This window comes from Podarcis cretensis (assembly GCF_951804945.1).
Source record: "Podarcis cretensis genome assembly, chromosome: 3".
NCBI classification, from domain to species: Eukaryota; Metazoa; Chordata; class Lepidosauria; order Squamata; family Lacertidae; genus Podarcis; species Podarcis cretensis.
The window spans coordinates 26,511,323-26,535,748 of record NC_137172.1 but is presented as its reverse complement, the minus strand read 5'-3'; the positions used below and the strand labels follow the sequence as shown (position 1 = coordinate 26,535,748).

The 24,426-nt window shown below is 43.0% G+C and overlaps 1 protein-coding gene across 2 annotated transcripts in view; it reads left to right on the top strand.

Moving 5' to 3' along the window:
• Nucleotides 1-21,848, top strand: part of INTS7 (integrator complex subunit 7) — a 50,972-nt gene extending 29,124 nt beyond the window's left edge. For both annotated transcript variants that reach the window (XM_079971403.1, XM_079971404.1), the window contains 9 exons: nucleotides 1,598-1,735; nucleotides 2,544-2,750; nucleotides 5,451-5,645; nucleotides 10,041-10,144; nucleotides 10,899-10,967; nucleotides 13,966-14,098; nucleotides 16,147-16,245; nucleotides 18,732-18,917; nucleotides 19,560-21,848. In XM_079971403.1, the coding sequence (XP_079827529.1) occupies nucleotides 1,598-1,735; nucleotides 2,544-2,750; nucleotides 5,451-5,645; nucleotides 10,041-10,144; nucleotides 10,899-10,967; nucleotides 13,966-14,098; nucleotides 16,147-16,245; nucleotides 18,732-18,917; nucleotides 19,560-19,853 (1,425 nt within the window). In that variant the 3' untranslated portion in view covers nucleotides 19,854-21,848. The remainder of the gene's footprint in view (nucleotides 1-1,597; nucleotides 1,736-2,543; nucleotides 2,751-5,450; nucleotides 5,646-10,040; nucleotides 10,145-10,898; nucleotides 10,968-13,965; nucleotides 14,099-16,146; nucleotides 16,246-18,731; nucleotides 18,918-19,559) is intronic.
• Nucleotides 21,849-24,426: the final 2,578 nt, after the last annotated feature.

Sequence of the window (24,426 nt, the reverse complement as noted above, 5' to 3'; positions counted from 1 at the left end):
TGCTGTGTGTGAAACTGATAAAGGTATTTCAGATATAATGGGCAGAGGGCTGAAACAGCCTATTGTTTGCTATACGATATTTTCATGTAATTTTGTTCCAGTTATTTATTGTGACTGTGTTGCTGAATGTTTTTCTACTTTTTAATATCTTTTTAAGCCTCAAAAGCATAACAAATGGGAAAGTGTAGAAAAGGACCACCAAAATCAAGGGGTTAGAACGCCTTCCATACCAGAAAAGGCCTTTTTGTTTAGGAAAGAACATGTCTAGAGGAAAGAACATGGTAGAGGCTCGTGAAATTATGTATGGTGTGGAGAAAGCAGGTTTTTTGCCCTCTCATATAAGATTGGATCAGTCGGTGAAATTGATTAGCAGTAGATGCAGGACAGACAAGAAGAAGCACTTCAGATAGCACATAATTTATGGAATTGTGCTCATAAGATGTGAAGGTGACATTAGCTTAGATGGCTTTAAAGGGGGGATTAAGCAAATTCTCACATCAATCATTAGCCATGAGGCAATGCTGAATGCAAGTTGCAAAGCAATAATGCAGAGCTGTTGTTTTAATGCCCTTCTGGTGATACCTGAGTGATCACAGGTGCTGGATTTGTAGTTTGATTTAACAGGGCTTTTATGAGGGCATAAAGCCATTTCAGTACCATTGGTTATATCCAGCTAAGTTGTTCTCAGAGTAGACCAGTTGAAATCAGTGGCCTTAAGATAGACCTATGCATTAATTTCAGTGATCCAGTTGTATATAACCCCATGTTTACTTGCCAAAGCTTGCAATCCTTTTCAGACAGACCCACTTGCAAGCAATTTTCACTGAAATCCTTGAGACTTTACTGGAGGTGAATGTATCCAAGCTCAAGAGTGTTGGACTGGGTCCTAAGCTCTATTGGAAGTGTGTTTGGTATTAGAGTGGTTAACCTTTCAAATAAAGTAACAGAAAACTATTCAAATGTAGCACTAAACCTTGGTTTATGGAGTATGAACCTTGGACTCTGCCTTCCCCTTCTATATTCCTCCTCTTGTGGTGGTCAGAGATTGAATAAAGTACTTACCACTCCTGGTTTAGCAGCAATGCTGCTTTGTCTAAACCTAGTAAACTATGGTTTGTGTAACTCCCCGTTTCCCCACAAACCAGGATTGCATTGCAGTTTGATCCTAATTTGTCACTGTGATTCTGATTGGAAGGAAAATTTACTAGTTTTTTACTAGCAAATTTACTAGTGAACCAGGTACATAACTACAGTCGTACCTTGGATGTCAAACGGAATCTGTTCTGAAAGTCTGTTTGACTTCCAAAATGTTCAGAAACCAAGGTGCGGCTTCCGATTGGCTGCAGGATTCCAAAGAACGTTCGCAAACTGCAACACTCACTTCTGGGTTTGCGGTGTTCAGAAGCCAAAACATTCAACTCGCAAGGCGTTCGGGATCCAAGGTACAACTGTATTCATTGTGCAAGTGGGGGGCGGGTGGACCTGATGAGACCAAAGCTCATGCCGGTGATGGCAGACTATGATTCCACATTATTTGTGGCTAGGGTCTGTGTGATCTATTTTTTCATTCAGCTTTGCACTATTCCTTCCTTGTTAGGTATCTCTTGCTACTGTGATATTTGTTGCCAGCCAGAAGACTTTATCCTCTGAAGTGAAAACTGTTATCAAACAACAGCTTGAAAATGTCTCCAATGGATGGACAGCTTACAGGATAGCCAGACAAGCTTCCAGAATGGTATGTGTGATCTATAATTTATAATTTTGGTTTCCCCAATAAGCAAGGCTAATTGACTGAGTTGAAAGTAACTCTTTGTACTCCTTAAATTCCCCATGAAGACTGTAAACTTTTGGGGAGATAATTGCCCCCCTACGTGATATAAAGTGGCTGCATTTTTTTATTATTTCTTTGCTGTATTAGGATCTTTTTTAAAGAATAAGGAGTAGAGTTAAAATATGTGAAAGCATGCTAAACTAAAACAATTCTACCTGCCAGATTCCAGCTATTGATGGACCAACTCCCCTCAGCTAATTTTACAACAACAAAAAAGTCAGCTGATTTCATTGGAGGCATGGTAGGGTCTGGATACCATTTTGTAGAGTCCCATTTTGGCAGCTGTTAACTGGAGCACTCATCTTGAGCAAGGGCGCTATTTTAGATTTCATTGGGAAAGACTAAGGCCTTTCAGTGGGGAGAGCAAGCAGTGGCGTGGGGGGTGCAGGGGGGGCCGGCCACACCGGGCGCAACATCTGGGGGTTAGGGTTAGGGGGTGCAAATCCATGGGTTAGGGGGCGCAAATCCATGGGTTAGGGGGCGCAAATTACTTGCCTTGCCCCGGGTGCTGACAGCCCACGCTACGCCACTGAGAGCAAGATTCTCAGCAAGGTTCCACTTGTGGGATATATACAAGCTTTAAATGGCAAGAACGACTTTGAAATGTTTTTGACGATTTCATATTATTCTGATCCTGTTTTATCGTTTGGTTTAAGTGCAGAGTTTTGTTTTGTTTTTGTTCTGTAAATCTCTCTCTTGTTGCCCTGCACAGGGTAACCATGGCATGGCCAGAGAGCTGTATCAAAGTTTGCTGACTCAGGTGGCTTCAGAACACTTCTACTTCTGGCTAAACAGCTTGAAGGAGTTCTCCCATGCAGAGCAGTGCCTGACAGGGCTGCAAAAGGATGATTATAGTTCAGCACTTTCCTGTATTGCTGAGTCACTGAAATCTTACCACAAAGGAATAGCATCCTTAACGGTCAGTGTGAATTCTCCCCCCACCCTTTACTTGTTGTGGACCTGTAGGTTAAAGCAATTGTCCTTTTTCACTACTGTTTCTAACTAGACTCTTCTTCAGATGTCTTGGAAGAACAAATGTTGCGCTTACACCTACTTTCTTAAGCAGCAGTAGCTTATTCCAGCAAGAACTTTAGCGTTCACCTTCTGAAGTGGATTCACCGTCTGAGTGGATTGGTCGCTACCGAATTGGCATGTTGGCAGTGCAAGACTCCAGCAATAATTTCATCAGTAAGGTAGCTTACTCCTGTAATAATTAAACCAGTAAACTACTGCTGTTTGACAGAGTAGGTATGAACCCACTGCTTTCATGCTCACATTAACATTTATCATCACATGAGTGCACAGGAGGCAGAGATTGAACAATAGCAGTCTTGGCTGCAGTGTGAACAATCTCGGATTCCTTGTGCAATCAGCCAAGAGTCATCGGAGTTCTCTTCGTAAAACGAAGACCTTTCCTCCCCTTTTGTTTACCTTTGGTTGCATTTGCCGGAATGGAACTGTGTTCTGCATTCTTGAAATGCTTAGCCAGGGAGAGGGACTTGCCCTGCTGCACTGGAAATATATTATGCAGTAGAGAAACAGCAACTAATTTGTATTTTGGTTACATGAACAACGACATCATTTGTGGATTATTTGCATTAATGTGTTGGAGGCTCGGTTTGACCTTATTATGGACCATGTTGCATAAGCTTATTCTGACATAAATAACCAATCCAAGAAATTCTGGATCTACCACTTAAAATGGGTGTGGGAAGCATGAGACGTGGCCAAGTAATGAATATGCATTCTTAAGCTTCTTCATTTTCAAAGCATTTCTCAGTTCAGTGTGTTGTTGTGGTTAGAACATTGGACTGAATTCAGGCAGGCAGAGATCAATCCAGCCTCACCCCAGAGGTCCAGTGGTAAACTTGGCTTGGTCTCTCCTTAATCTACCTTGCAGGTTTGTAGTGAGGATAGGAATAGCCCTATATCCTCTGTCCTGATGTTTCATTGCCATGGCTATTCAAAGAGCCAGAAAAGCCATTTTCTCCTCAGGGAAGGGGGAGAGCCTGCAGAAAAGCACCTTGATGGGGATACATGTTGTGGTGAGACACAGTTTGTCCAGACTTGATCTCAAAAATTACAGGATATAAATACATTGTCTTCAAAGTGAGTCCCTTGATGTGGTAGGAAGAAGACAGGCTCAAGGCTTATTTAACTTGCCAGTTCTATTGAATTGCTGCAGTCCTGTGTTGCACAATGTGTGCGTGAACATTTCTGACTCCAGAAGAAGGCAATTTGTCAGCTCAGGCAAGCAGAAATAAGATAGAGCTTGGTTTATATGGAGCAGAAAATGTATTTAATTGCTTATCGTGACAAAAATAGTGCCCGTTTCAATAGAAGAACCACAGTATGAGAAAATTGATGTTTTAGGTTGCCTTTGCAATGTATGTGCCCTAGTTCGAGCCTTTTATTAACCAGTAATTGTTTCTTATGAAGCTTTAAAAAGGCAGCTAAGTAGTTTGTTCATCTCTCTGGGCAAATACTGATTTGGTTGTTTCATGTGTCTTTTATTGTGCCCTTTGTATATGGAAATCACAGAGCTTTGTTTATTAGCTTGGACATCCGCTGAACTCTGACAAATATGTTAATTCAGAAAGTATTGCTGCTGAATGCATACAAGCTGTGTGTCTACATGCCATTTACAAATGCATATGCTCTGTCCTTTTCTTTCTCCTCTGTCTCCCTTTACATCTTTGGCCCTTAACTTGGGTTCTCAAGCCAATCTAGGATCAGAATATCATCCTTCACAAAGGCTGGACAGATACATATCCTTATATCCTTCCTTAGAAATCTGCTGCTATTGTGGCTGCTCATTTTTAAAATTGGCACTGGAAAACACGGCTGCTTCTCCCTTTTCTTCAGCTCTGGCCACACATTATCCTAATGCTTGCGTGATGATAAATTTTTGAAGGTGCCTAGTGCAGAGAGAAAGGATGTCTTGGAAATTAGGACCTTGCTCTACTCGGCAGAGACCTCTACTGGGGTGATTATGAGTTTGAGGGAGATGTGACGGGGTGGAGGGATGGGGTCATTGGTTCTAGCAGGGTTACAGATAGCCCATTTCTGGACTCCCCAATCCTGGGTCTTTTGCGTATGAAGCTGCTCATCTGCCGGACCTCCTGATTTAATTGTGGATGAGGGAACTGGTCTGGCATGCATCTCCATGAGCTGGGTGAGCTAATTGGGTGGAGTGGATCTGAGGACTGACTTAGAAGGCCTGAAACACTGACAGGTTGGGGATTCTGCTGTTTTTTGCATCGGACTTGGTAATTCTTGCGGTACTTGTAAAAAACAAAGTAGATCTCACAGGCCTGAACTCTACCCACTCCTAATCTAAATTACGTTTCCTTATTAATCTAAATCTTGTAAAAGTCTATCCCCCTGCTCCAAGCAGAAGTAGCAACTTCTGAATATCTGTGAGAGCTGTCATCCATAAAGTTCACCCGTGGAATGTTCTTCTGAATACTAATACATAATCCCCCAAATATCCCACATTATCTAAACAAAGTGTTCTTCTAGAGAAATGATTTCTAAAATCGAAAGGGCATTCTTCAATGGCTTTTGGCTTGGGTCACCAGTCTCAAAGTTCTGACTCTGTGTTTTGTTTGTCTTTCAGGCTGCCAGCACACCCCTTAACCCTTTGAGCTTTCAGTGCGGGTTCGTCAAACTCCGGATTGACCTCCTTCAGGCTTTCTCTCAGCTCATCTGCACTTGTAATAGCCTGAAGACTAGTCCTCCACCTGCCATTGCCACAACCATTGTCATGACCTCAGGCAGTGACCTTCAGCGGTGTGGACGCATTTCCAACCAGGCATGTGCTCCAGTTTGTCCCTGTTATGAACGTGCAATTATATTTTTACTTGGCTTGGTGTGCTGAGATGAAAACAATGAACAGTGGACCAAAAAAGTGACCATTAGCTGCAATTCAGCCGATCATTAAAGAATGAGGCTCCTTTTGCAATGGGCAGAAGCCACTGTGTTCTCCTATAAACAAGTTGAAAAGGTACAGACCTTCTGCAGAAAGAATGTTACTTAGCGCCTGTGCCCAGGAGCTATGAACTCCCATCATCCCCGACCACAGGTCACACTGGCAGGGAATTATGGGAGCTGGAGTCCAACAACATTTAGAGGCCTACATGTTCCCCATCTCTGATTTAGCATAGTAAGATCTGTTTCATGATGCCCTGCTAAAGGTTCTACCTTATATGGAGGCCAGAAACATAGCTTTTTCAGTGAAAGATACTCCGTGGAAGTACTTAGTCTCTCCTTGCTTGCCTGCCTTCTGGGGTATGTTAGCACTTTGACTTCACAGAATTCATATGGCAGTTGATTTGTTTAGATGTTCCTGCCCTGCTTTAGTCTTGCTTGCACCAGAGTTAATCTCTTACAGTGAATGCTCCAATCTTGTCCCCTTTGCTCCTCCCTCCTAGTGCACAGAGGAAACTAAACAAAATCTCTGGCTTACAAGAATGCCAGAACTGGGGGTGGTGGTTTGTTTCAGGTCAGCAAACCATGATAAGTAAGCCAAAAACAAACTTCAGCGTCCATAAGGTCAGATATACATTGACCCAGTTCAGTCGTCACATCAAGCCATAGTTAGGGGTATTCACAATGACTCATTATGTGGGCTATTTTGACCCATTCCCCAATATACAAACACTCCCCTCATAAGGGAGGGGGAAAATATATCAACTGTGGACCTTATTTTCCCTCTGTCAGCCCTCTTGACCTTCTGCCTGGGCTGGTATTAGACTGGAAAGGGTTTGGATTCTCCCTACCCCACTGAACTGCTTTGTCCCATAAATGAGTACCCTGCATTTTGGCACACAAGGATCCTCCAAAATTGCCACAAAACACACTTTGAAAATTCATAAAGCAAACTAGAGCAAATTAATAATACTTTAAAAAAATCTAGTATCAGAGATTTCAACCTTCAGAATCCAAAAGTCTGGCAGAGTGCCGTGGTTTTCATTTGCCTCTTAAAAGCAAGAATTGATTTAGCCAGGCAGGTCTTACAGAAGAGAATATTCCATAATAATAATAATAATAATAATAATAATAATTTATTATTTATACCCCGCCCATCTGGCTGAGTTTCCCCAGCCACTCTGGGCGGCTCCCAATCAGTGTTAAAAACAATACAGCATTACATATTAAAAACTTCCCTGAACAGGGCTGCCTTAAGATGTCTTCTGAATGTCAGGTAATTCTTTATCTCTTTGACATCTGATGGGAGGGCGTTCCACAGGTCGGGCGCCACTACCGAGAAGGCCCTCTGCCTGGTTCCCTGTAGCCTCACTTCTCGCAATGAGGGAACCGCCAGAAGGCCCTCGGCGCTGGATCTCAGTGTCCGGGCTGAACGATGGGGGTGGAGATGCTCCTTCAGGTATACAGGACCGAGGCCGTTTAGGGCTTTAAAGGTCAGCACCAACACTTTGAATCGTGCTCGGAAACGTACTGGGAGCCAGTGCAGATCTCTCAGAACCGGTGTTATGTGGTCCCGGCGGCCACTCCCAGTCACCAGTCTAGCTGCCGCATTCTGGATTAATTGCAGTTTCCGGGTCACCTTCAAAGGTAGCCCCACGTAGAGCGCGTTGCAGTAGTCCAAGCGTGAGATAACCAGAGCATGCACCACTCTGGCGAGACAGTCCGCGGGAAGGTAGGGTCTTAGCCTGCGTACCAGGTGGAGTTGGTAGACAGCTGCCCTGGACACAGAGTTAACCTGCGCCTCCATGGACAGCTGTGAGTCCAAAATGACTCCCAGGCTGCGCACCTGGTCCTTCAGGGGCACAGTTACCCCATTCAGGACCAGGGAATCCTCCACACCTGCCCGCCTCCTGTCCCCCAAAAACAGTACTTCTGTCTTGTCAGGATTCAACCTCAATCTGTTAGCCGCCATCCAACCTCCAACCGCCTCCAGGCACTCACACAGGACCTTCACCGCCTTCACTGGTTCTGATTTAAAGGAGAGGTAGAGCTGGGTGTCATCTGCATACTGATGAACACCCAGTCCAAACCCCCTGATGATCTCTCCCAGCGGCTTCATATAGATGTTAAAAAGCATGGGGGAGAGGACGGAACCCTGAGGTACCCCACAAGTGAGGGCCCAAGGGTCTGAACACTCATCCCCCACCACCACTTTCTGAACACGGCCCAGGAGGAAGGAGCGGAACCACTGTATAACAGTGCCCCCAGCTCCCAGCCCCTCTAGACGGTCCAGAAGGATGTTATGGTCGATGGTGTCAAAGGCCGCTGAGAGATCCAGCAGAACTAGGAAACAGCTCTCACCTTTGTCCCTAGCCCGCCGGAGATCATCAACCAGCGCGACCAAGGCAGTTTCAGTCCCATGGTGAGGCCTGAATCCCGATTGGAAGGGATCCAAATGGTCCGTTTCCTCCAGGCGTGCTTGGAGTTGTTCAGCAACCACCCGCTCAATCACCTTGCCCAAGAATGGAAGATTTGAGACTGGGCGATAGTTGGCCAAATTGGCCGGGTCTAAAGATGTTTTTTTAAGAAGCGGTTTAATGACCGCCTCTTTCAGCGGGTCTGGGAAGGCTCCCTCACAGAGGGAAGCATTCACCACCCCGCAAAGCCCATCGCCCAGCCCTTCCCGGCTCGCTTTTATCAGCCAGGATGGGCAAGGATCAAGAAGACAGGTGGTCGGTTTCACTCGTCCAAGCAGCCTGTCCACATCCTCGGAGGTAACAGATTGGAATTGATCCCATATAACAGGACCAGACAGAACTCTAGCACTCTCCCGCCCTGGCCCTGCTCCCACTGTGGAGTCTACTTCCTTCTGAATCTGAGCGATTTTATCTGCAAAAAACTTTGCAAAAGCATTGCAGGAGATCTTGGGGTCCCTACCAGGCCCCGGTGGTACAGGTGGTTCCGATAAACTGCGAACCACCTGAAAAAGTCTCCTGCTGCTGTTTTCTGCAGATGCAATGGAGGCGGCGAAGAAGGCCCTCTTCGCCGTCGCCATTGCCACTTGGTAGGCTCGACGTTGAGCTCTAACCCGTGTCCGGTCTGATTCAGAATGAGTTTTCCGCCACCGGCGCTCTAGCCGTCTCAACGATTGTTTCATCACCCTCAGCTCCGGGGAGAACCACGGGGCTGTCCGGGCTCCATGCAATCGGAGAGGGCGCTTCGGAGCCAGACAGTCAATAGCCCTGGTTAACTCCGCATTCCAGCGTGCCACCAGGGAATCAGCTGAAAGGCCATCAACTTGGGATAAAGCATCCCCTACCACTCTCTGGAAGCCAATTGGATCCATTAAGTGGCGGGGGCGGACCATCCGAATCGGTCCCACCTCCCTGCGGAGGGGAAGGGTTGCGGAGAAGTCCAGTTGCACCAGGTAGTGATCTGACCATGGCACTTCTTTTGTTTCGCTTTTAGTTAATGTCAGATCACCAACATCCGTAGAGGTAAACACCAAGTCTAAGGCATGTCCGTGTCTATGAGTTGGGCCAGACTTATTCAGGGACAGCCCCATGGAGGCCATGCTTTCCACGAAGTCCCGAGCTGCCCCTTGTAAGGTCGTGTCGGCATGGATGTTAAAATCCCCCAGGACAACCAAGCTAGGTGTCTCCAGGAGTATATCCGCCACGACCTGAAGCAGCTCGGGCAGGGAATCCTTGGTGCAGCGGGGAGGTCGGTACACCAGTAGGAATCCTGTTCCACAATAGAAAAGGCCCTGCTCCTAATAGAGCCTAACCTAATTTAGATGGGCAGGGTGGCGGAAAGGCAGGAATCGGATTGTGAAACCAGGATCAGGGAGAAATCTGAAGAAGAAGTGAGGCAAAGGCAACTTTCAACAAGGCAAAGAGAGAACTGATACGTTTGAGGTGCAAGTTGTAATTGGATTCTGAGCAGCTTGCCAAGAATCACCTGCTGGTTCTATATGTTAGGGGCTGCTAATGGGAGCCAAAGAAAGCAGGGAAGCTCAGTTGGCTTCAGGCGAACCTGCATCCCAAGACAGGATGGAGAGAAGGTACAGTCTTGCCAGTTGAGCCAGTGATATGAGGGCCCAGTGCAGGGGTTCTGTGGTGTATTTGTTTGACCTTTTCAATTTATGACCTAATGGAAACAAATGAGAAAAGTGAGCATAGCACAAGGATATACAAAGAAACAAAAATATTAGTTCAGTTCAGTGCAATCAATCATGAGTAGTGCTTTGTTTTTGTCCCCACCCCTTTTGCTGCTACAGATGAAACTCTCCATGGAAGAATTCAGGAACCTAGCTGCAAGATACGGAGATCTCTATCAATCATCTTTTGATGCAGACTCAGCAACTTTGAGGAATGTGGAGCTGTATCCTACTTTTCAAAGCACAGGGCTTGGTTATTTTTCTCTAAGGATATGCCTTGTAAAGATGACTCTTAAGAATTTATTACTGGAGCTTAGGACATGGGGAGAACATAACTTTCTTACAAATTCAGCATGCCAGTTTTCTTTTAAAGCCAACACCAAACACCAGAGTTTGTTTGCCAGAATTTAGCACTTGATATCATTGTGTCAGACCATTACCCAGCTATCAAGCATCATACCTAGAAGGCTCTTCTTCAGCGCCTTCTGGAAAACAATGCAATGTAGAGATTTGGCACAGGTTCAGTGGGAGGGAGCTCTGTAGCTATGATGCCACCATGGGCAAGGATCTCTCCCTCATGGTCACCCACCTTGCTGACCTGAGGGTTGGGCACAGAAGGTGAGCTTCCGAAACAGTGATGTTGGCAGATTAGTATGGGTGCAGGCAAACCAGTAAATAGCTTGAGTCCAAACATTTCAAATCTCCTGTTCATGACCAAAATGGGGGGGGGGGGAGTGCATGGACCTGACGCTCCCTTGCATAGGGCTAAACTCTGGTTCAGCATTGTATCCAAACCAGGTATATGTGTGAAGTGGTCTGTAGAATCAAGTTGCTTAAATTCAAGTTGCTCAAATTAATGATCTCCCCAGAAATGAAGGCCATGCTGATTTTAGTAACTTATGGCCATTATTTTAATAAACCATGTAATATTAATTTGATTTTGCCAATTTCATTTGTTCACCTTTAACATCACGTCAGACAGCAGCAAGGTTGCTTATTGATATCGCATGCAATCGAAGCCCTGATTTTAGATCCTGAATCTGCAAGGTAAATATGACGCAGACTTAACTTTCTTCAGCCTCTTGTCACCCAGTCTTGCCATTATTTTCTAATTTAAGTAGCCATTAATCAAGGCGAAAATGTCTAGCAGTAGTTTAGCCAGGGCTCCTGTAAAATAAAGTTGCACAAAGTTAAACATTTTGAGTATATGGAAGAGTCCATTCAAATTTACCTTTAGTTTATTTGTTCATCTGAAAGAAACTTCAGCTGCATTTCACTGAAATGCAATGTTTCATGGGAAGCAATTCATTAACTAAATAAATAATGTAGTGCATGCTTATTGTCATTCAGAAAGTATTTTTTTAAAAACCATATTAGTTCTTTAGCAACTTTGCCTTTTTCCTTGGCTCCAAAATTAAAGATAAACGTATACTTTTTAAAATTTTCTGTATACTTTTTAAAATGTGACAGTGACTTCATACATCAATTTTTTGATTTAAACAAAATTTTAATAGAAGTATTAAAATAAAATACTGTCGGCACTGTACCGTGCTGATAACGAGATGCATGAACTAACACATGAACTTGTCATGTGGAAGAGTAGTAATGTAAAATTCAGCAGATTATTGTTCATACTGATAGACATCAGGACAGCAAAAATTAGAAATCTTTTGAAAGGAGTCCTGATTTCCTTAAAGAGGGTTGATGATTGAGCTAAATCAGGGATGGGGGAACCTGTAGCCCTCTAGCTGTTGTTGGACTTGAATTCCTATCAGCACCAACCATTCGCCATTCTGCCTGCGGCTGATAGGAGTTTGAAGTCAACAGCTAAATGAAGCTGGCTGGGAGTGGCAGAAAATATTTAGAAAAAATTCAGATTCAAGTAATATGCTTATAATATTTTAGCTAGGCAATCCTTACTTTAAACATTCTCAGGGCTGTATCCAACTAACATGTCCCATCAGTGTAAAGATTTCAGCTTGCACAACAGGACTTCCTCTTCTCCCTCCACCCTCTCCCAGTCTCCTCTGGGTGGATGGAGAAATCCACAGACACATTTAGGGGGTGTGCAGGGGAAGGAGGCAGGAAGTCCTGTTGCACAAGTGGAAATTATTGTGTTGTTTGGAGACGTATTACTGCCACTTTGGATACAACCCTTAGTGATTTTTTTCTCCAGGGATGAAAGCATTGCGGACATTGCACCTTGGTGAAACTGAGATTCTATAGTTTAGTGCTTTTCAGTCTTCCTTCTAGGAAGGATTTTCACATTGACATCTCCTGTGGAAACCTTGCATGTCTGCCATGGAACCCCAAATGTTATGGAGGATGTTTTACAATATTATAACAATAGCAATAATATTTATTTATTTGCCACCTTTTCCCCAAGGCAGCTTACAGGTAAAACAGAGAAAGCAAAAAAGCATAGAAAAGAGAGTCATTAAATTACACATTCAGTTCCCTGGCTTGGGCCTCCTCACTGACCCATGTGAACTTAAAGCACAGACAAGAGCATGCATCAGCGCATTGCAGTGGAAGATCACTATTGTTGCACAGGCCATCTTTTAGGAGAGCTTGTCTGTCATTTCTGTTCTCACTGAGAAGCCTCCATTAAGCTTTAAGAGAACCCTGGCATTCTTAGAAATAGTTCAGGATGAGATGCCACAAGATCTTGTTGAAGTTAAAAATAAAATAAATGACAAATACTTCTTCTTGTATTGCTTGTATACCTGGTGCTAAATAAACTTTATTTGATGTAAGCACTAATAATTTCAATGGAACTAAATTCCAAATAAGTTTACTTAAAAAGCCAGGGCTCCCCTCCCCCAATACCATTGGGCTCTCTTGAATAGTCCCTGTTTTCCTCCTTAGCTTTTGAAATCCCCTAAATTAACCAGATAATTAATCTCTGGTGTAATGCCATTGACTTTGATGAAGTTTCTCGAGGGACAAAGATAGCCATGTAAGCCTTCTTGGTGCTAGTAAAAGGTCTCTCTTTGGGCTGACTCTGATTTCTGTTGATAGAACGTAAGTTGATCAGATCCCGTGAGACTGGAAATCGGAAAGAATTGCTCAGAAGTAGTAATGGCTCATTTAAACATGGGAATTACAGGACTGAACTGATGCCTAGTAGATCTTAATCCACATAGACAGTACACACTTTTTAAAACAATGGCCCGATTCAGAGATAATGCTAAAACTGTTGTGCACAGCTTTTGGCTCCTGCATTTTTCACTTTCCTCTTCACTGCTGTTGAACAGAAATGATTGGAAGCTGTCACTTCTGTTTTCTATTAGCTGCAGTTTATCATTACACCCAAACCTGAAATGTTACCCAAGCAAAAAGATTTTCAAGCCCTGTACTGCACTTTGACGTCCTGACGATCGGGGCTTCCGAGTGCAGCGTCACCTGGCGATAGTGATGCCAGGTGATTAGCAGGCAGCATCTTCACCCACATGTCAGATTTGGTCCAGAGGAGAAGGAAAACCATGTTTGCCAGACACAACAACCACATCATTGTTTTGGTGAACCAGTGCAGAGAATGCATTGTGTGGAGGTGGCTTCCATGTGTCAGTGCAGGCTACTTCAGCAAAACTGAGCCATCTGCCTTTTCAGTTCAGGGGACACTTCTTGTGTATTCAGTTCGGCGCTAAATGCACAAGCAACTGCTTTGCAGATGTGTCACAAATTTATTCCAAGATTTTTTATTTTATTTTTTAATTGAGTAAGGAAGAAATGTTTAAGTGAATTGAGATGTTCAGATTAAGTGTGAAATCCCTATAAAGATGGGGAGGGTTATCCATGGAGTACAGCATTTACAAGGACAAAGGAACCTGTCAGAGAGGCTGTGCTATTTCCAGGAAATTATTTGTTTTCCCATGAATGGTTAAGTATATAAAGACAAGATGATGATGATTTTATAGAATCTTTATCTCACCTTCTTATCCAGCCTAGAGTCCCAAAGCATTGTGTAAAAATACCCAAGACACTTTGGAAAAGTTAGAGAAAGGCACACACTGGGCATCACCAGAATGAATTTCTTTTCTAGTTTACAGGAATATGGCTCTGCTGGAGTGGCACATGCCACAAGTGAATATGAAAGGAGAATGATGTCTGTGTTCAGTCATGTGCTGGAAGAAGTGGAATCACTGAACAGAAAATATGCACCCGTGTCTTACATGGCAAGTAATAGCCACTTTGTCATAGAGACTTTTAAAATAGTAGTTCTTTACATTCCTTTGAAACAAGAAGTCAAAAGATAGATGACCCCAGGTTTTGTATTGGTCACAAATAACATATAACCAGAGAGATGGAATAAAATCAGTTTCTACCATAGAGCAACATTGGAGATTCATTTTATGCTTTAGAGGGTATAATTTTTAATGACTCACAGTACCAGATTTGTATTTCTGAGGAGATGTGTATAGGATTGTACTGTTCAGTGGTCAAGGTGGAAGTGACAAGTCAAGACTTGGCTTCAATCTGTAATTTATTAACTAAAGCTATAGGAATGGTGGAAGCAGCATTGATATTTAGGTATAATGAATTAACCAATACAAACATAAGTATAATCCAGATATTATCATGCATATTAAAAAGCTTAAAGAACGTGCAGAAAAGTAAAAAATATTTTTTGTTTGTAATAAGTCTTCACTCATTCTCAAAATTTTTGACCAGCTGTAGCAAAATTTGTCTACTTTTTAATGAGTAGTATGTTTCTTTATCCACAGCTGTTTAGATTTTGGCCCTTTCCCCTCTCCTAAATTTGAGAATGGAAAGCTTCAACTTGAAAAGCATTATATACATCTTTGGTATACATCAGTAGCAACAGACGGAAATATTTGTAATTTGAAATAAAGGGATGAAGCTTGTAGTGACATGCGGAGCTATATCATTGTTCTTTGGACTGCTTATAACTTTACTCAGTTTTCTAGGAGCTGTGTTATTTAATACCTTTCTGATTCTGACGCTGTGATGGCTGTCATGCAGAAAGTTCATGTGTGGAACATCCTAGAGGCCACCTGCCATTGCTCCACCTTGGCTTCATTCATTGAAGCTGATTGTGTTTCAGTACAACTTTTCACTGGTGTAGAGTTTCTCTTATCAGGTCAGGTCATCCGAGAACACATGCGCTAGCTGATGTAACTCCAAACACAAGGCGGAGAACAGTTCTAAATGAGCTTAATCTATCAACTAGAACCAGGGTTTCAGATACTGACTTTAGGATATATCTGATCTCTTTGAGAGCAAGCAATCTGCTGTCCTTCCATGCTTGTTGTCCATATATTATATATGGACATGCACTTTTATATGAATAAAAATGTACACAGAGTCCTGTATGAAAACAAAAGCAATTATTCAAATAGCAGCAGCAGGGGGCAGCTATTGCCCTAATTTCTTGCTTGTCGGTTTTCCAGAATCATCTCGTTGGTTACTGTGAGAAGCGAGATTTTGAACTAGATAGACCTTTGGCCTGATCCAGCAGGACTCTTCATATGTTAATTTCTCGCTGGCCATATTTTTGCTCTCGTTTTATTGCAGAAAGCACTGTGGGACCAGAATAGAGAACAAGCCGTTTTTCATAAGACTTCAGAATTTCCCCATATTTAATCTTCAGCTCCATTCATGGCTTGTCTTTCTTTGTTGTAGGGACTCCCCACTGCTACTTAGTTTCTCTCAAGCCAGTACTGCCTTGCCCTGCCTTGCCCCATTTGGCTGCAGTCTTCCTCCTGGTGGCCTCTGGTCTCCAGGAAGCCCCTGCCTTGAGATCTAATGTGCCAGGCTGCATTGGCCACCATTTTTTCTTTCCATATATTCTTGATCAAATGATGCACTTAAGAATAGGGGATGTTGGGGAAAACAACAACTTTTCCCCAAATTCCTTTAGAGCTGCTACAGAGCTATTTTCGGAGCTATTCAGTGCCTCTCTTGTCCTGATACAGAAAGGAAACTGGATTTGTTTCCACCAGCTCTATAGGCTATTCCAGCCTGGTGCCCATCAGACGTTTTGGACTACAACTCTCATCAGGTCATAGAAGCTGTAGTCTAAAACACCTGGAGCCCCCCAGGCTGGTGAGGGCTGCGCTCTTCCATATTCTTGATGATGCATTGTCTTGGCTTCCTAATAAGTGCTAGTGAATGCAACGCTAATGCACAAAGTACATTCTGTTTCCGCTCCCTGCTGTAAAAAGGATTAGTTCTGATCTGGCTTGGCATTGTTTTGTTCCAGCACACGGCTTGTCTATGCAATGCAGTCATTGCCTTGCTGAAAGTTCCCTTGTCATTCCAGAGGTATTTTTTCCAGAAGCTGCAGTCGACTAGCATTAAGGTAAGCTTACGGTGTCACCGAATTTTAACTGCAGTTAATGCAGTTGTCTACAATCCCTTCGCTGTCAGGAAGAGGAATGGGAAGGAGGATTGCTGCTAATCCAGCTCTCAAATTTCTCACTGTTTGTAGGTTAAAATGTAATTGGATTTGGACATGCAGATCCCTACGTCTGCTTTGATTCTTTAATTATTGCTATTTTTCAGTGGGAGATTCTGTTCAGATCGCTCACTGCATTCTGTTTGGCCCTGGCTCTTCTATAGGAGAGAGAATGGGAGCCGTTAGTGATTGTATGGCACCCAATACAGCAGTTATTTTTTCCAGAGCTTTTATTTGTTTGTTTATTTAAACAATGCCTACTTGCAACTCCCCATTTACACACAATCTATTTGCATGAGTGTCCTCCTGGCTCACAAGAAGACCATCCCCAGAGCCTGAAGAGGACAGAGGCACAGCGGGGCATTGTTGAGGCTTCCTGCCTAACCGCTTCCCCATGCATCAGCTGAGCAGCCTCAGCAAAGCCCCTCTGCCCGTCCGGCTCACGGAGGTCCATAACATAACCCTGTATAAATGGAGAGTCACAGAGGGCCTTCTCGGTAGTGGCACCCGCCCTGTGGAACACCCTCCCATCAGATGTCAAGGAGATAAACAACTATCTGACTTTTAGAAGACATCTGAAGGCAGCCCTGTTTAGGGAAGTTTTTAATGTTTGATCTTTTATCGTGTTTTTAATATTCTGTTGGGAGCTACCCAGAGTAGCTGGAGAAACCCAACCAGATGGGCGGGGTATAAATAAGTTGTAGTAGTAGAAGTAGTAGTAGTATAAATAAGTTGTTGTTGTAACACTTAACTACAACCTTATCTAAGCAGTGTACAAGAAATAGGTAAAGGTAAATAAAAAATGGAAATAGAAAAGGTAAAAATTGATTAAAACTGTACAGTCAGACTTAAATGCCTGCTGGGATATATAAAAAAAAGTCTTCAGTAGGCACCAGAAGTTCATCAGGAAGGGGCCCTGCATCACCTCAACTGGCAGGCAGTTCCACAAAATGGGTCCATCATCCCACACTCATGGTTTCTGATGGATTCGAGCCATACATCAGAACCATGGAGAGCCACTAACAGTGACTGGGCTAGGGATATAAAGGATTAGGCAGCCCTTGAGCTGTCCTGGACATATGCTGTTCAGGGCCATGTCAATTAAGACAATACTCTAGAACCTGGCCCATTAGTATATGGGCAGCCAGTGCAAGCTTTTGAGCACCAGGGTTACAGGCTAGTGATTGTCCCCACTGACAATCTAGCTGCCAAAGATCTAAAGAACTGCCCATCAGAGTAGGCAAAACAGAGTTAAGATGGGGACACGGTCTTGCATGTGAGTAAGGCTGCTTTGTATGCCCTGACTACTGGTTCATGTAATTTCATTTTCTAAGGCTTGTACCCTGGCATCTGGAATCATAACTTTTGAGATTTTTAGGCCAGTGGCAAGTTACAGATACTTCAGTTAAGTAAATAATAGTAAAAACAGTAGTGAGATAAAGTTTGTAATTACAATATCAAGCAACAAACAAATTTGCCACAAAGTTTAATTAATACAGAGAGAGAGAGAGAGAGAGAGAGAGAGAGAGAGAGGCAGAATTGCTCCCCAAAGAGCACATACTTTGCCAGAAAGGAAGGTCTTTGCTAGCTTTGTGAAACTCACCAAGAAGCCTGCCAGAAGTACCTCTCTAGAAGGGATCTCCGCAGCACAGATACATCTGCTAAGGTTTCTCTTTACAGCAGACCCATGGAACTTCCTTCAGGACTCCTTCCGCTAATCAGTTGCCTGTGTCAACAGCAGTTGACTTAATGTCTATTTGGAGTCGTTTAGAGTATGTGTACTTAAGATTGTCAGAGTCAAAAGCTAAGGGCTCTTAACAAGCAAAAAAGCTTACTTGAAAGATTATCAAATGTTGCAGAATCCATGCCCCAGAGCATAAGTCGTCTCTCTGGTTGGGGTAACAGGGCTGTTTGGAATATAAAAACACAAAAATACATAACATAGCAACAAACAAAAACAATACCCTTCTCACAGTTCAAAAGACCATAGATTGTTTAATTAGCCAAAGGCTGATTTCCTGCTTGGTTTCAAACACAGTTTTTAGGCTGTCATCCAGCCTTCCAGCTGCTGCCCAAAGTGCAGAGAAAGCTTTACTGCTTGATTGTACTGAAATATTAAAGCTGCCCTAATATGGAGGCATTAAGGACAGCATCTTCATTGTGTAAAATAACGTTCTAACAGAAAAGTTAGCTTCAATTCAGTTTAGAGAAAATGCATTTCAAGTTTGTAGTGCTTGAAAACGTGTATTTTTTTCTGACAGTGCACTACTCATGCAATGAATGCCCTGATCATAAATTGTGTTGATTATATCTTGAGCATTGTAATATCCCTCGCCATCTTCCATGTGCTTCTTGTTTCAGTTGCTTTTTTTATTTTATCTGTACTTCAGCTTGCCCTGTCACCATCCCCACGCAACCCTGCTGAGCCCATTGTCGTTCAGAATAACCAGCAAATGGCACTGAAGGTAGAAGGAGTGGTTCAGCACGGCTCCAAACCAGGCCTTTTCCGCAAGATTCAGTCGATCTGTCTAAATGTATCTTCAACACTGCAGACCAAATCTGGGCAAGAGTACAAGGTATGGAGTTGTATACTGTCACCATTTTACAGTGTCTGAAACCTATGAAGAATTTAAATGGAAATATCATTTTCTGCTGTTGGGTGGCGAGGATTTTAATCTCAGCGGGGGAGGGGTGTGTGGGTGTGTAGGCATTTCTGGCAGGTTCTTTGAAGATAAAAGCTGTAAGTAAGATCTTGTGGTGGTGTTGTGTTCATATCCCCATGGGAAAAAGTCTGCGCCTTGTGTATATGCATCTCGGTGGAAAGGGGAAGGTGGAACAGATAATCCTTTTCCACACTTGCTGTCTTGGCAGAAGCACTGAAAAGTCCTAACATTACAATCGACTAAGAACACACAGCTGTCTGGCAGCAGGAAGCAAATCTGCTCAAGTAAGAGAATGCTGATCACTTGGGATGGCTAATCACTTAGAGGTTCCCAAGCCCTGCTATGAACAGCTGAGCAGTTTGCAATAGCTTTAGCAAAGAGCGCTAAATGGCTTCTTACGTTTTGCTTAGACATGCTGAACGAAAGCAAAGGACAACAGTTCTGATATTGTCCTCCGTGAGCCAAGCCTTTGCTTATATGGCAGAATTGAAACATTGGACACCCCCTTAGAGAAGCTGTGGAAAATGCCATGCCTACTCCTGTTTTCTTTCCCAGATGCCCATTGACAGCCTGACAAATGAGATGGAGCAGATGGTTGAGCCTCACAACGATTACTTCAGCACACAGTTCCTCTTGAACTTTATTATTGTTGGCACCCACAGCATCACAGTGGAGTCTTCTGTTAGAGATCTCAATGGTATCATATGGAAGACGGGGCCCAAAACCACTCTGTTGATTAAGTCTCTTGAAGATCCATACTCCCAGCAAATTCGACTTCAGCAACAGCAAGGACAGCAGCCACCACAACAGCCGCAGCCACAGCAACGAACTGCCTATTCCCGTTTTTAGCACTGTTCTTATCATTCATCAGCCCAAGTGAAAGGCATTCCATTTTATTTGGACATTGTCATTTCCCCCATCTGTTTCCCATGATGCTGTCCTTCCTTCCTTCCTTCCTTCTTTCCTTCCTTCCTTCCTCCCTCCCTCCCTCCCTCCCTCCCTCCCTCCCTCCCTTCCTTCCTTGGCAACTGCAATGATCACACCTATAAAATGCAGCTCGGTCACTGAAATCCAACCCTCTTGAGGCACTCCATGTAACAAGCTGGTTGAATGAAGTGGTTCTTCTCATATTTCCAGCTGTTTCCACCATGCCACTGAAATTGCTCTAGCAGTGGAGTGCGGAAATTTGCTAAAGCAGAACAAAGCCTTGGTTATGTACTTTAAAGCCTTTTTTCAGGTTCTTATGGCCCTGTTCATGTGACGTGGGTCACTAAGGGCCTGAGGGGGCTAAATCCATGTTTTTATGGCTTCATCACATAACCTTCTTGCCATCATTCAGCACAGATTTTAGGATGGTGTGATGAACTGAAATCTGGCCCCACTACATGATCCATCCAATCACTGTTTTATTGTGCTTTCCGTGTGCCTTGTAACCTGCATTCCACCACACACAATAGAGAACCCACTTTAACGCCTCAGATAAGAATGGGCCAAGTTGGTTTCCCATTGCATCGTTGTTGACGGTTTCCAATTGGAAGATAGTGAGCAGTGAAACGTCTGCAAGAATTTCCTGGGTTGCATCCCAACATATTGGCTGTTTGAGTAATCCAGTTGCCATTTCCTGAGGAGCATGACTTTCGATTCTACATTTAGTCTTTCAAATTGCATTTGGTTTTTATGTATGCAAAACTGTGTTCCTCTGTGTTATTCAGCACATCTACAAATGCAAAAAGTTTCAACAAACGTCCAGACATTCTGGATGGTTAAATGTAAATAATCATTTTGAATGCTGCTAAGTTAGAATGAGGTTTGGATATCATTCCAAATATCGGGGTGGTGTTCTTTAATGCCTCTGAATCTTGCAGCTGCTCATATTTGTTGCTTCTCTATATAATAATGCTTGAGCTATGCCATTGTGGGGAAAGGGAGATTGTCTTCTTTTATAGGAAAAGACATTTCAGTTAGGTTGGGATCCTTGCCCCCCCCCCCAAGACAAAACCCCCCAGAAAGAAATATATTCATCTTCGAAAGGTTAGAAAGTTGAAAGATCAGAAAGGGTTGTGTTATAACTGTTCTTCTTTTAACAACAATATGAAGGAAATGTGCATTGAAGCTACGTGAGTACTTTTTAATAGGGATTTGTTTTTGTTTTTTGGAAGAGGTAACTCATTCTAAAGCAAAATGCAGCTTGAAGTGCAACAGATGACCAGGCCCTGTACCCTATAACCTAAAGAGGGTATATTTTGTATGGTATTATGAGTTACTTCAAGAGAGCAAGGAGACAAGTAATGATCTTGGAGCCTGCTCCACATGGACTCTTGCCCCTACCACCTCCAGGCCAGCTATCCAGTGAGAAGAATCCTGTTATTTTTTAAAAAGCAAACATACGTTCTAAAGTACTTTAATTTTACCAGTAAGGCTTGGAAGCATTTGGTATCCTGAAAGGCAGGATGAAAATAATTCTAATACTAATAATTCCCTGCTTTATTCTGTACCACAGTTGTGAATGGAGAGCCTTCTTCCATTAAATACTCTTATGGTTGGTGGAGTGCATGCCATAGCTGTGTAGGAAGAAATTGACTTTGCATTCTCTTACTGAACTTGCAATGTGTCCATTCCTGTTGCTTTCAGATGTGAGAAGTTCACTCAGCTCTTGATGATACAGGTATGCAGGTTGAGGGTTTCTTTCATTGTAAATACTGGGGGATTGGTTTGGAGGTTACTTGCAACATGCTCCCTTTTTAGAAACTACTCAGATGTAGTTTCTTACTTCATCTTACATCAAGTAGATGCCTCCTTGTTATGTATAGAATATCCTAATAAACCATTTGTTTCCCATTTGAATCTGATCAGCAAAACCAGAACTTCCTGTGACAAAAAAAGACATTAGCATTCTTTAAACGCCAATACTTGATTCACTGGCTGCCTTGGGTTTCAAAGTGTCTCTCCAATTTAATGAAGAAACATTTCACCTCTTCTGTCCCCAGCATGTTGATTTTGCAAATTATGAATAATCTCCAGTGTTAGAAACTCAGATATATAAACTAGGTGCCAAATGGCTCCTTAAACCAGGGTTACAGTCGCCGAAACAAGAATGCCTAGTTGCCATTTTGGGGCCAGACGACTTGAAATATGACCTTTTTGGTTCCTGAAATTCATTCTGAATGTGCAGATAAAAGATAATGGATAGAATTCTACAGGATGGGGTATTAGCATGTGAAAAGAGTGCAGATCCAATGATCCCCAGGCATGCAGTTCCAGGTGGTGGAGATGTCAGCCACCAATCCTGGCACCCGGGCATCTTCACTTGGTCACAAGTGGCCGATAGCCAGGTGCCTCTGATAGCAAGCAGTCGGAAATGTGCTGCTTGACATACGTAGGTAGCTGGAGCTTCGTGTTGATCAGCTGGCTAGCTTCACAGTTTGTTCCCCATTTTTATCTTTTAGCCACCTTCGTCTAGCACTGACTTAGATGAAGTCAAACCTATATAAACCCAATCCAAAGGCTTTTCACCCAAGTTACATAGAGGTCACTAGAGCTAGGTGTGCATGCCATCAGCACACCTTGTGCTGAAAAATCCAATTTCTGTCTTCTAGAAGCTGATTGAATAAGCTCTTTCCCTTCAGCACTCCTCTTTCCCTAAATTTACTTAATTGAAAAAGGAGTTCTGTGCCTGTAGATACTGGACTTGTTTAGAAGCCACTTACCCAATTGCTGGAATACTGAGCATCCCTTTGTTTCTACATGAGACTGCTAGGGGTGATTTGGAGTTGGGTATCATCAACATGTTGATGATACTTAGCTGTCTCTCCTTTCCAGCAACTCTAGGAGGTCTTGGAAGTCTTTAACTGGTCTGAAATCAGTAATGGAATCAATGTGGGCTAGCAATCCTACAACTCTGGGAATTGTAGCTCTGTGAGGGGTATAGGGATTGCCTAACAACTCTTAGCACCCATAACAAATTACAGTCTGCAGGAATCTTTAGGGAAATCCATGACTGTTTAAAGTGGTATAATTCTGCTTTATGATGTAGTCTATGGTGCCCAGTTGAAATGCTGGGTGAATGGTTTTGCATAATCTCTAACTTTGCTCAAGAAGAAAAGTTGTCTGTTGTGTTAACAGCCATATATAACAATCCAATTAATGCTCATTTATGACCATGGAAAGCAGAAGAGGAAAGTGTGATACCAGGAGAAAGAAGGAGCTGAAACATGGTTAGAAAATACTCTGATGTTGGTTGGCCTTTGGGGACACTGGTGAAATAAACCTGGGAAGTAGGGGGAGCAGAGATGAAGCTAGAATTTCTGCATACCAGTACGGAGGTAAATTCTACAAGTTGGAATCATTGGAGGAAGAAAGATATGGAGTGGTAAGCTTTTTTAAAAATATGTGTAATCCATTATGATGACTAGGCAGTTTCCACATACAGAACAATACAGATTTTCATGTTGGTTCCTTCCTCCGGTGCATCAGAAATAGCCATAGCTGAGATTTCAAACAGGATGGACTGGCCCAAAGGCAATAGAATTCAAAGCTTTGGGAAGAAATTCAATATTTTTTTCCTCATTTTTGTGTAGCTGCACTTTTAAGAAAGATACTTAATTCAGGGTTTTATGGGCCTTATGTCTGAACTTCAGAGGCTGATGAAAACGGAGCCATGACCAACATCAGCATCTGGAGTCCTTGGTGTCATGGCCCCAGCCTCAAGCTTGAGCCAGATATCCTGGTCAGAGGCAGCAATACTTCTGCATACAGCTGCCTCCACTGAAAAGCATAGTGATCTGGGTCATAGGAAATTTCTTGCCTGAGTGTTTTATCTGCAGTTATGACCCACACATTATGATCAGGAATGGGGAATCTCTTTCATCCCACAATCTGTGTTCCTTTGTGGGTAACCACCTAGGGACGAGACTTTAGGTAAGCACATACGTGATCATGAATTCAAGCATTGTATGCAAGTTAGGATTTCTTTTCCTTGACCAAATTCTGTTGTATTCATTTGTTCTCTCAGGAATGGTCAAGTCTGGGGGAAGCTATTGCACATCAGCTGTGCTGGATTTTAAGGACCTTCTGGAAATGTTTCTTTGCTTCATATTTCAAGCACCTTGAAGAACTGTTTGTCTTGCATAAAATCAGAATTTTACAGAATCTTAGAATTGTGATTTTATTATATAATGCATTTTGAAGGTTATCTTCACAACATGGAAACGAGGTTGCATATTAAAAGAGGCTTGCAAAAATATTTCCTAGTAAGCAGCTATTCAGAATGCAAATGCTGATTGTCCAAAAGACGAACACATAAAAGGGAACATTCGGCATAGAGCAGCTTTCCATTTGCATAGAGAAAAAGGCAAATTATAGCCTACTCTGAATCTCTTATATCAGTGCTAGAGATTCTCTTCTTCGAGATTACTAATGCCAC